At 39.4% G+C, this 13,183-nt stretch overlaps 2 protein-coding genes across 2 annotated transcripts; both read left to right on the top strand.

Annotated features, from left to right (window-relative positions):
* Positions 1–341: 341 nt before the first annotated feature.
* On the top strand, positions 342–1,501 carry LOC133660095 (trypsin-3-like). Its single transcript, XM_062063220.1, has 5 exons — positions 342–449; positions 529–691; positions 773–1,026; positions 1,100–1,236; positions 1,311–1,501. Exons 1-5 carry the CDS (start codon positions 410–412, stop codon positions 1,458–1,460), a joined length of 744 nt encoding a protein of 247 aa, XP_061919204.1. The 5' UTR covers positions 342–409; the 3' UTR covers positions 1,461–1,501.
* A 9,893-nt stretch (positions 1,502–11,394) lies between these two features.
* On the top strand, positions 11,395–12,538 carry LOC133660096 (trypsin-3). The gene is made up of 5 exons (XM_062063222.1): positions 11,395–11,477; positions 11,553–11,715; positions 11,797–12,050; positions 12,122–12,258; positions 12,333–12,538. Exons 1-5 carry the CDS (start codon positions 11,438–11,440, stop codon positions 12,480–12,482), a joined length of 744 nt encoding a protein of 247 aa, XP_061919206.1. The 5' UTR covers positions 11,395–11,437; the 3' UTR covers positions 12,483–12,538.
* Positions 12,539–13,183: the final 645 nt, after the last annotated feature.

The raw sequence follows: 13,183 nt of genomic DNA, 5'->3' as shown, positions 1-13,183 counted from the left end.
ACATATAATGCGTTTCATAAATGCATCGATTCTATTTTCCACCACTTATCCTGTTGGGGTCCCCTATGGACAAACAAACATTCACACCAATAGATAATTTAGAGCAAACAATTAAATTAACATGCATGTTCCAACATTAACATGCTGTTCTCTAGACTGTGAGGCAGCAAACTAACTACTATTTCACTGTGCTGACGGCAATCATGGTTCTTCAGCTAAAAACGTGGAAACCCCGTGATAGACCAGGCTCGTGCACTTCCCAGGTGGGTTAATGTTTAATAATTTTGTACAGCACATGGGAAAAACCACAAGAGGGTCTTAGATAAAAAAGTTGTCAGTGTAGACAGTTTAGCGGTATATAAACACACCACACTTGTTCCCCACTTGTGTCGCTGCCTTGGGTTCAGTCATGAAGTACTTCATTGTTTTTGCGCTGTGTGCTGCAGCTTGTAAGTATCTTCCCCAGCGGGCATTAAAATGTAATATGATTTTGAAATGTTAGATGTAAATGTTTTGCTTGCATTGTAGTTGCTGCTCCCATCGATGATGAGGACGACAAGATTGTCGGAGGATATGAGTGCAGAAAGAACTCTGTGGCCTACCAGGTGTCTCTGAACGCCGGCTACCACTTCTGTGGAGGTTCCCTGATCTCCAGCACCTGGGTAGTGTCCGCTGCTCACTGCTACAAGTCGTAAGTGAACGCCTTACCTTCCAGAAAGCTGCCGCCACGCCACGACTTCCGCTTTGGCTAACTGCCGCGTATTTCCGTCAGCCGCATCCAGGTGCGTCTTGGTGAGCACAACATCGAGGTCAACGAGGGCACCGAGCAGTTCATCAACTCCGCCAAGGTCATCAAACATCCCAGATACAACAGCCGCAACCTGGACAACGACATCATGCTTATCAAGCTGAGCAAGCCCGCCAGCCTGAACAGCTACGTGCGCACCGTGTCCCTGCCCTCCAGCTGTGCTGGCTCAGGCACCCGCTGTCTGATCTCTGGATGGGGCAACACCAGCGGCTCTGGAAGTCAGTAAAAGCATTCAGACTTTCACTTTTGTCTGTCTCAACACTTATACGTGTGTTCTTACCTCCTCTTCAGACTACTACCCTGATCGCCTGAGGTGCCTGGATGCTCCCATCCTGAGCGACAGCAGCTGCAGGGGCTCCTACCCTGGTCAGATCTCCTCCAACATGTTCTGTGCTGGATTCCTGGAGGGAGGCAAGGACTCCTGCCAGGTATGAGTGGACACATCATTCCTTTTAAAAGCAAAAACACAAAACATTTGTGCTGACTTTTTGTACCTGTGCAGGGAGACTCCGGTGGACCCGTGGTGTGTAACGGCCAGCTGCAGGGTGTGGTGTCATGGGGTTACGGCTGTGCCCAGAGGAACAAGCCTGGTGTCTATGCCAAAGTCTGCAATTACAACTCCTGGATTCGCAGCACCATGTCTTCCAACTAAATAGCTTCTGTTTAAATGAAATAAAACAATTAACATCCATATCATCTATTCATATCTTGTATATTTGCATCTGAAATACGACACTGCAAGCAGGAAGAGTCATCCTTAAATGACCACAGAGTAAATATGAATAGATGCACAGATTATGCACCTACATAACACTGAAGAATATATAGAACACTTCATTGAACCAAAACAATCCATGTTTATGTATGGAGACAGTGAATACTTGTATTACATGAACTTTGGGGAAACAAGCGTTTTAGTGAATGACTGTTTGACGATTCTAGATTCATTAACGAGTACATATTGGCAATATTTGACTCCAAAAACAATTACATTATTGTTAGGGGAATATTTTCCCAACTTTGAGCAAAATGGAACGCTTTCAAAGTTACTAGCTTTAACCTTGGTTTTGCTCGAAGAAGATAAAAACACATGATCTCACCCTGTTTCTTATCTATACAAACACACACATATTGTTTCCTCTAGTTTGAATGTTGTTAGGATTTACTAAGTGCGGAAAGTGAGAGGAGACAAGAAAGTGTGTGTGCACAACACATACGCCAAGTCAACTTTCGGTTTCGATCATCGCCAAGGTAGGCAGCAAATTGGACAAAAGCATATGTGGAGAGTGACGAGTTTAGAGAAAGCTCCAGATAATAGACGGCTCGGTCCTCTCTCCAGCGCTGGTATTATTGTTTGTACCTATAATTGTTTGTGATTATACACATTGGTTAACTTATTTTTGACAGCCCCACTAAAAATACAATCTTTGTTAACAAGATTACATTATGGTGAGGTTCAAAGTAAATTGTAAATATAAACAGAATACAAATATTTGCAAATCCTTTTCAACTTATATTCAATTGAATAGTCTGCAAAGACAAGATATTTTATTTTCGAACTGAGAAACCACTTTATTTTTTTTAATAATCATTAATGGTAGCAACAGATTGCAAAAAAGTTGGCACTGGGGCATTTTTACCACTGTGTTACATTGCCTTTCCTTTTAACAACACTCAAACGTTTGGGAACTGAGGAGACCAATTTTTGAAGCTTTTCAGGTGGAATTATTTCCCATTCTTGCTTGATGTACATCTTAAGTTGTTCAAAACAGAATCTGCCACATGTTTTTTAACTGAAAGGATCAAACATTCTCTTGACAAACGACAGGTTGTCGGTGCAGTATTTCTAGACTTAAAAAAAGCATTTGATACAGTCAATCATGACATTTTAATTTCAAAACGAACTAAATTCAATTTATCCAAACAGTCATTGTCCTGGCTTGAGTCATATCTAAAGGGCCGTGAACAATGTGTCACCATTAATAATGACATATCTTCCTTCCGCAAAATAGAAACAGGGATACCTCAGGGTAGTGTCTTGGGACCTATACTATTCAGTCTATACATCAATGACCTACCAGATGTATGCACAGATATAGATTTACAGATGTATGCGGATGACACAGTGATATATACATCAGGTAAGACCTGTACTCTAGTTGCTGAGAATTTAAATGCTCAATTAGACAAAATAGCATCTTGGCTGGAGTCATCCTGTTTAACCCGAAACACTAAAAAGACTAACTCTGTCTGATTCTCCATAAAAAAGCTACCTCAAACAAACCTGAATATAAAAATTAATGAGGAGCCCATTGAACAAGTACCTGAAGTCAAATATTTGGGCATAATCATAGACTATCAGTTGAATTTTAAAAGTCACATTAAGAAAATGTGTAAAACCCTGAAGGAAAACCTAGGCTGTTTTAAGATTATAAGACACTGCTTAACTCTTAGCTGTGCTTTTACTTTTATGAATGCAATGATTCTGTCACACATATCTTATGGCTTAACCACATGGTCCCAGGCACACCAGTCATCAATCAAGACCATTGAGTGTCTTTATAACCGCACCTTGAAAGTTCTAGACAAGAAAAGTATACGATATCATCATTGCCAAATTTTAACCAAATACAATATTTTAAGTTTTACCAATTTTATTTTGTTACACACAGTCAAACTGGTTTTTAAATGCTTGTATAACTCTGCTCCCCAATTGCTGTGCAAGGCAATTACAAGACTGCAAAGTGGTACCAGATCTACCACCCGAGCAATGTCAAAAGGCAACTGTTGTGTTCCATTCCGTAGAACATCTTTTGCCCAGACGGCCTTTTCAATAAAAGGACCACAACTATGGAACTCTTTACCGGACACTTTGTAAAGTATACCTGCACTTGTCACTTTCAAAAAACAAACACAATTATGGCTAGTTGAGCAACAATCGTGTTCCCATGTTTAGTTTTTACTCATTTTTACTAATTGGTTTTTATCTAGTCTGCACTTTGTCTGTGTTATTATTATTATTGGCTTTTATCTAGTTTACACTTTGTCTGTATTATTACTATTATCATTATTATCAACTCATTCTATTTTTTATTTTCCTATTTTAATAATGTTGGATCTGTGTTGTTGTTGTTGTTGGGGACAAGTGTTGTAAATTAGCTTTGGCTACAAACACTGTGATGCATGCATCGGATAACTGTTTCAGATGTCTATGTTTTTGTATCTGTCCCTATTTCAAATAAACCTCTATAATAATAAAAACAATTCGGGGGTTGTCATATTTTATGATTCATAATGCGCCAGAAATGTTCAATTGGGAGACAGGTCTGGACTAGAGGCATGCCAGTCTAGTACCCGCACTCTTTTACTACGAAGCCAAGCTGTTGTAACCGTGCAGAATGTGGCTTGGCATTGTCTTGCTGAAATACGCAGGGGCGTCCACGAAAAATACATAGCTTGGATGGCAACATATGTTGCTCTAAAACCTGTATGTACCTTTCAGCATCAATGGTGCCTTCACAGATGTGTAAGTTACCCATGCCTTGGGCACTAATACACCCCCACACCATCACAGATGCTGGCTTTTAAACTTTGCACTCTGGATGGTTGTTTTCCTCTTTGGTCCGGAGGACACGACGTCCACAGTTTCCAAAAACAATATGAAATGTGGACTCGTCAGACCACAGAACACTTTTCCACTTTGTATCAGTATATCTTAGATGAGCTCGGGCCCAGCGAAGCCGGCGGCGTTTCTGGGTGTTGCTGATAAATGGCTTTCGCTGTGCATAGTAGAGTTTTAACTTGCACTTACAGATGTAGCAACTAACTGTAGTTACTGACAGTAGTTTTCTGAAGTGTTCCTGAGCCCATGTGGTGATATCCTTTACACACTGATGTCGCTTTTTGATGCAGTACCGCCTGAGGGATCGAAGGTCACAGGCCTTGCCGCTTAAGTGCAGTGATTTCTCCAGATTCTCTGAACATTTTGATGATATTACGGACCGTAGATGGTGAAATCCCTACATTCCTTGCAATAGCTCATTTAGAAATGTTGTTCTTAAACTGTTCGACAATTTGCTCACGTACTTGTTCACAAAGTTGTGACCCTCGCCCCATCCTTGTTTGTGAATGACTGAGCATTTGATGGAAGCTGCTTTTTTTACCCAATAATGGCACCCACCTGTTCCCAATTAGCCTGTTCACCTGTGGGATGTTCCAAATAAGTGTTTGATGAGCATTCCTCAACTTTCTCAGTCTTTGTTGCAACTTGTGCCAGCTTTTTTTAAACATGTCGCAGACATCCGATTCCAAATGAGCTAATATTTGCAAAAAATAAAGTTTACCAGTTTGAACGTTAAGTATCTTGTCTTTGCAGTGTATTCAATTGAATATAGGTTGAAAAGGATTTGTAAATCATTGGATTCTGTTTTTATTTATGATTTACACAACATGCCAACTTTGCTGGTTTTGGGTTTTGTATGACAATCAATAGCACTAAGAAGACGAAGCCTGGAAACATCTTTAGAAATCCTTTTTTCTTTTTCTTTCAATGAACTTGATGTTAAAGATGTTAAATGCATAAATAATTGCTTCTTTCTTGACACTCTTTGCTCATGCAAAATGAAACTGGATTCATTTAGATTAAAAATGAACATTCCATTTTAATTCATCTTTAACTGGGAACTTAATATTTTTGGAATCGTTCACAATCATTATGAAAGACAAAACGATGGATGTATTTTTTAAAATGCCTTATAAATATTAAATAAATGCAATCAAAAGTCTGCTTGCAATGAAGCCTATTGGGGTTGCGCTATTCTCCCTACAAAGCCCTTAAAAAGATCCTAACACCACCATTAAGGTTTTATAGACTTGATGTAATTATAAATACAATGTAGTAACAGGCACATTTATAATAACATTTAATATTTATGTATTTTGATCATTTTAAGCATACGCGGCGCATTCATTTAACAAACGCATCACAATGTTTGCTTTTTTTTTTCCGTAGTCACTGATTATTACTCACTGCAGACTTTATGAGAGCCAACCAACATAATAAAACATCACTTACTGTACAAGGTATGCTGTCGTTAGGATGCCAACCGATAGAATGTTTATATATTCCTGTTTAGCTGAAGAATGACTTACAATCATTGCGTAAAAAAGAAAAGAGGGGTGGAAGCAAGCGTCTTTTTGTGTTGTTCTCGCAATTTCTGGGTCTAAATTTGCTGTCAAAGTGTACCAACTTGTCGGAATACATCTTCATCCTTCTACTTTCCCGGGCAGAGGCATGATTTATGATCTACAATAAAATTTGATGAGCAAGGAAACGAGGAAACGGCTGATCAGTCGATCATGTCAACATTGGCACACAAGCTCGTGATCACGGTGCCACTATAAATAGTGTGTGTGTGTGTGTGTGTTAGCCATTATAATACAATATCTCTAATACTTGGTTAATATTCAAGCCACGCAATGTAAATGGAGTATTGCAGGCGCTATGGATGTGTTTTTATTGGGTTTTATGGGCGAAATCGAGGACCTCCCATTGGCTCCGCTGTAAGCTGACTTTTATTTACATTTATTGACAAGTTAGAATGCATTCCCTGGCGCGGCCACCGCTGCTGCCCACTGCTCCCCTCACCTCCCAGGGGGTGATCAAGGGTGATGGGTGAAATGCAGAGAATAATTTTGCCACACCTAGTGTGCGTGTGTGACAATCATTGGTATTTTAACTTTAATATATATAAAAAAAACATCCGTCGTCATTTCATGTATTTGATAATGATTGTGAACGATAGACAAAATGCCAAAAAAAGTGCAGTTCCCCTTTAATCATTCCACAGAAGCCCTGGGATTAATCTGATAACTGTGTAAGTGTTTCACAACACTACTTTAAATATACTGTATGTACAACTTTTTAACCATTAAAAAAATTACATACACATGCCTCATGACGGAATATGGAAATTAGACGATAAAATCATATGTAAACCATCACCACAAATACGTTGCGGTCATGTAGAAAACACTGAACAGGGATTAAATATTTTAAAGGGGCCCTAGTATGCGAAACAAACTTTTCTAACCAATTGATACCTTCTGTTGTGTATTTGGTATCTGCATAAGGCCCGAACATTTATTATCAAACCATGGAGGCATTGCGGAGATACAGTTGTGTTCAAAATAATAGCAGTTCCACATCACTAGCAAGATAAAACACTGTTTTTGTTAGAATTTCAACTTCTACACTGCAAGTAAGTTTCTACAAGGTTTAGTAAAGGTATAGAAAACCAACAGACCCAACAGGCATGACGTGCATGCTGCTGATTCTGTGAAACTGAATCATTTCCTGAAAGGGGCGTGTTAAAAAAAATAGCAGTGCTGCGTTCCATCATTGATTATGTGTAAAAAACTATGTTAAACAAGTGGCCCTTATTTTAGGATCAAGGCAACTGACGCTGCATATGCTGGCTGTGCATTTGTCCTTGGAAAAACAGAGTAAAATGGGTCGTTGAAGACACTGTTCAGAAGAAGAGCGTTCTTTGATTAAGAATTTAATAAAAGAGGGGAAAACCTATAAAGCACTGCAGATAATGATAGACTGTTCAGCTAAAATGATATCAAACGCTTTAAAATGTAAGCCAAAACCAAAAAGGCGAGGCAGAAATAGAAAAACGACTATTGGAATGGATCGGAGAATAACCAAAATGGCAAAGGCTCAGCCGATGATCAGCTCCAGGAGGATGAAAGAAGATCTAAGATGGCCTGTGAGTACTGTAACAATCAGACCACGTCTATGTGAAGCCAAGGTGCCAGCAAGAAGCCCCCGCAAAGTCCCATTGTTAATAAAAAGACGTGTGCTGAAGCGGTTACAATTTGCCAAAGAACACATTGACTGGCCTAAAAAGAAATGGTGTAATATTTGAGGACTGATGAGAGTAAGATTGTTCTTTTTGGGTCTAAGGGCCACAGACAGTTTGTCAGACGTCCTGCAAACTCTGAATTCAAGCCCCAGTACACGGTGAAGACGGTGAAGCATGGTGGTGCAAGCATCATGATATGGGGATGTTTCTCGTACTACGGTGTTGGTCCTATTTATCGCATACCAGGGATCATGGATCAGTTTGAGTACATCAGAATACTGGAAGAAGTCATGTTGCCGTATGCTGAAGAGGAAATGTCCTTGAAATGGGTGTTTCAACAAGACAATGGCCCCAAACACACCAGCAAGCGAGCAAAATCATGGTTCCAGACAAACAGAATTCAAGTAATGGAGTTACTTAATCCCATTGAAAACTTGTGGGCTGACATAAAGAATGCTGTTCATGAGGCAAAACCAAAAAATGCAGAGGAATTGTGGAACGTAGTACAATTGTCCTGGACTGCAATACCTGTCGACTCCATGTGCCACAGATGTGAAGCAGTTATCAGAAACCGTGGTTATGCAACTAAATTATAGTTAATAATTCTAAGGAAAGTTGAATCTGCAAGCCTTTCTTAGTTCATACAGTACATTTGAGTTTTGTAAAGAAAGATTCCAACACTGCTATTTTTTTGTTTTATATTTCTTGACTTTCTGTAAATATTGTCAAATTAAATTACTTTTTTCCAATTTTCTGGCTTTGAAATAGAATGTGCAGTCTCCCCAATGCATTTGTGTTCATTAAAATACAATTTATTTGAAGAATTTTGAGGTTTACTCACCTTTTTAAACACACTGCTATTATTATGAACATAACTGTATTTGTAAAACAATCTTGCCTTCTTTCATACTGTACTTTCGGGAAACAAGACGTTTGGAATTTGCCCCATTGGTGACGTTTTTGCCATTGATTCAATTCCGATTCTTGGGGTGACGATTCGATTCAGAATCCATTCTCAAAGCAACACAATCCTTGCAATATATTATTTGGGATCAAAATGATAATAAAAACATTTTCAAAACAGGTAACAGGTTAAAAAATATCATCTCGGCTGCTGACATATAAACACAAAACGATTAGGTACAAAGGTGGCCTGAAAAAAACGTATTTTAAAAAACTGGTTAAAAAATAAACATCAAAAAATACATTTATTTTAAAATAAATTCTGGAAAATTATGAATTGATTAAGAAATTAAATAAATAAAAAATTTGATTTTTTTTTAACACCCCTAAAAAATACTGTTATGGATCATCAATGAGGCTCACAGTTTCTTGGTATAAGACTATCTGATTCATGTTGTAATCAATTGATGTCATGATTATCATTAGTTTGTGTACAGTATATGTCAATATTATGGCAGTATGGGAGATGTTTTTGTAAATCGGGGACCTGGAGGATCTTTTGATTGGGTCTCGGGACTGGAAAGGTTGTATAACGCTGCATTACATATATGTAAAAAACAAGATATTGTATTAGTTGTACACAGATGACACAGCGTTAATATTAGTGAGTGTTGTGTTTGTGAACGTAACGCACGTCTCTATTAAACATTTCCCAAATTCTAAAACAACGCCATTAGTTTGGCTGTTTGTGCTTAACTTATCATATGCTAGCCCTCCATTCCAGATGTGCTTTCACACATCTTACTGAGAGAGAGAAAAAGGTAAAAATGGAAACATGTGACCTTGCCTAAACAGATAAGAGAGGGGCAGCAGATTTATGATTTTCATTATATGATCTTAACATCTTTATAAGCCCTTCACATTTATAAACTCACATTTATAAACTCTTTATATATTCTTAAAATACTTCACACTCTAAAACTTACATTTTAACATGAAAACTTAAATGTAGTTAATGGTACTTCAAGATCTGTGATAAGTGAACCGGAAAGAGGTGAGGGAACACTATACTCGACGTCTATTAGCTGCAGTAATGCATTGTTCAGTACATAATTTTAACAATGTTGCAATGAGGTCACCACATAAAATTAATAAGGTTTTAACAATGTCCTGGAGAAAGACAAGCTCATGCATGGCAGCTCCCGCCATCAGTGTGTGAATGTGTGTGTGAATGGGTGAATGTGGAAATACTGTCAAAGAGCTTTGAGTACCTTGAAGGTAGAAAAGCGCTATACAAGTATAACCCATTTATTATTTATAATGTTAATGATATCACAGAAATGCTTAGCACAATGTCTACAATTCATAGATCAAAATTAAGTCGTATTTTGTGTTAAAGTAAGACTGTCAAGCATTGTTTTTGTAAATGGCTCAAATAAATTGTAAAGTTAGTATAAAAGGCAGATCCTGGAGAAAAGCTGCTTTCTGAAATGTGATAATACTTTATTACCGTAATTTCCGGACTATAAGCCGCACCTGACTATAAGCCGCACCAGCTAAATTTAGGGGAAAATACAGATTGCTCCATATATAAGCCGCACCCGACTATAAGCCGCAGGGTTTTGATGTGTAATTACCGTAGTATATAGGGGTTCCTGCTACCACGGAGGGGATTGTCGGGACAGAGATGACTGTTTGGGAACGCAAAGCGTCCCATTTATTAACAATAAATCTTTCAATCATTCAATCAAACTTTCACATCTTTGACATGGCGAACAGCATTCGTGCAGAGTACAAATAATACAACGGTGCAAAGTAATACAAAGTGCTCGCCTGTACGTTATCAAAATAACCAGCCTACCGGTATATGAAAAGTCAGTCTTTAATCATTGTGTCATCGTCTTCCTCCTGCGTACTAAAACCACCGAAATCCTCTTCGTCGGTGTCGGAGAAGAACAGGCCGTATATAAGCCGCACCCTTGTATAAGCCGCAGGGACCAGAACGAGGGGAAAAAGTAGCGGCTTATAGTCCGGAAATTACGGTACTTAGTAATAGGGGTGTTTAAAAATGTATCCACAACCGAACTGCAATTCATAATATTCCAAAATAGATAATAAAAAAAAATTTTTTTAGAATACATTTTTTTAAATACGTTTTTTTTAGGCCATCTCCACGCTTATCGTATCCGTCAGCAGCCAAGAGACGCTTTTGTAACCGGTTATCTGTTTTGAAAAGGTTTTAATGTAATTTTTATACCAAATATTAATTTGCGAGAATCGTGTAAAATGCAATCTGAAGCGATCGTCACCCCAAGAATCGGAACCGAACCGTGAGATGTGAAGATTGTGTCAAAACAGACATTCATTTTTACTGTGTAGTAAAAACAAATGGGAAAACCAATACTTGAAATTCTTCCTAAAATACTACCTCATACTGAACTCATACAAAACAACACAATATAAATCAAAGCTTTTTGGAATCAAAATATTTGTTGCAGCCCTACCTCCAACTCAGAAGTCTGTAAAGTACCAAAGTAAAATGACCAAAAGAGGTGGTGATTGAGTTGGGGGATAATCAGCTACATACTGAAAATTATTTACACACACATTGAAATTGTTGATTTGATAGCCTAAAAGATAAATCTATAAAACTGAGCTTATGTTTAAGTTTTTGGTCTTACATGATGCATGTTGGAATCTGAGTGTAACTTGAAAAAAGTCTGCTGCTTTCCAGGTGTGTGTTCACACACAGTACGTCAAGATAAGGTTAGAAAAAGTGTCAGATAGGAGAAGCAGCAGGCTTTAAAAGGTGCTGCAGGTGAAGTGAGCGGACACTGAGGCTCAGACTGAAACCACCATGAAGGTTTTAATTTTTCTGGCTCTGTTCGCAGTGGCTTGTAAGTATTATTCTGTGATATTTCGTATTATGTGTCCAACATTCTCTGTAAAATACATTGGTCATTCATCAACAGTTGCTGCTCCCATCGATGATGAGGACGACAAGATTGTCGGAGGATATGAGTGCAGAAAGAACTCTGTGGCCTATCAGGTGTCTCTGAACGCCGGCTACCACTTCTGTGGAGGTTCCCTGATCTCCAGCACCTGGGTAGTGTCCGCTGCTCACTGCTACAAGTCGTAAGTGAACGCCTTACCTTCCAGAAAGCTGCCGCCACGCCACGACTTTCGCTTCGGCTAACCGCCGCATATTTCCGTCAGTCGCATCCAGGTGCGTCTTGGTGAGCACAACATCGAGGTCAACGAGGGCACCGAGCAGTTCATCAACTCCGCCAAGGTCATCAAACATCCCAGATACAACAGCCGCAACCTGGACAACGACATCATGCTTATCAAGCTGAGCAAGCCCGCCAGCCTGAACAGCTACGTGCGCACCGTGTCCCTGCCCTCCAGCTGTGCCGGCTCAGGCACCCGCTGTCTGATCTCTGGATGGGGCAACACCAGCGGCTCTGGAAGTCAGTAAAAGCATTCAGACTTTCAGTTGTGTCTGTATCGACACTTACGTGTGTTCTTACCTCCTCTTCAGACTACTACCCTGATCGCCTGAGGTGCCTGGATGCTCCCATCCTGAGCGACAGCAGCTGCAGGGGCTCCTACCCTGGTCAGATCTCCTCCAACATGTTCTGTGCTGGATTCCTGGAGGGAGGCAAGGACTCCTGCCAGGTAGGAGTGTACACATCATTCCTTTTAAAAGCAAAAACACAAAACATTTGTGCTGAATTTTTGTACCTGTGCAGGGAGACTCCGGTGGACCCGTGGTGTGTAACGGCCAGCTGCAGGGTGTGGTGTCATGGGGTTACGGCTGTGCCCAGAGGAACAAGCCCGGTGTCTATGCCAAAGTCTGCAACTACAACTCCTGGATTCGCAGCACCATGTCTTCCAACTAAAGGGCTAAATATCTTGGAGGCACTATTGTCCCATTAAACCATTGATGACCCTTGAACTGATCTGAGCTTGTCTTAATTTTGTAATGTTTACTGCAACATTATCACTTGAAACTTGAGCTACATCAACACATCATAGGGCCTTTCCGATCAACAAGCAAAAACCCTAAAATATGCCTTAGCTTAGCTATAATCTTCAAAATATACAGGTATCTTACCTAAGTGACTATATCACTCACATTTTAGAAAAATGTATGTGTATAGTATATCTTCTCAATGTCTACCATCCAACTTAGTAATAAAAGAGTGGAGAAGGATTTTAGTAACAACCTGTGCAGCTCTAGGGAATTCCAGTGCTAGATAACATAATAAATAAAACAATGATACATATACTATATATAGACACTTTGGACACAAGTTAAACATGCCCACTCTGAGATGCACTCACTTGTGTTGCTTGATATTTAGACAAGAATGGCCATGTTGACTTATTTCCCCCAGGACAGTACCACACTGCTTAACCAAGCTACAAACACTGACTACTATAAATTATATTAAAGTTTAATTTCTATATTTCTATTCAATTGGTGGCCTAGGGGCCAAATACTGTCCCATGAATGACACCAGACAGCCCCCCCATTCAACACTTGCGAGGGACTAACTCAGTAACATTTTTGCAACAAATTCCTAAGAACACTAAAGCG

Source organism: Entelurus aequoreus, linkage group LG11 (genome assembly GCF_033978785.1).
Source record: "Entelurus aequoreus isolate RoL-2023_Sb linkage group LG11, RoL_Eaeq_v1.1, whole genome shotgun sequence".
Lineage (NCBI taxonomy): Eukaryota > Metazoa > Chordata > Actinopteri > Syngnathiformes > Syngnathidae > Entelurus > Entelurus aequoreus.
This window is presented reverse-complemented; position numbering and strand designations above follow the sequence as displayed.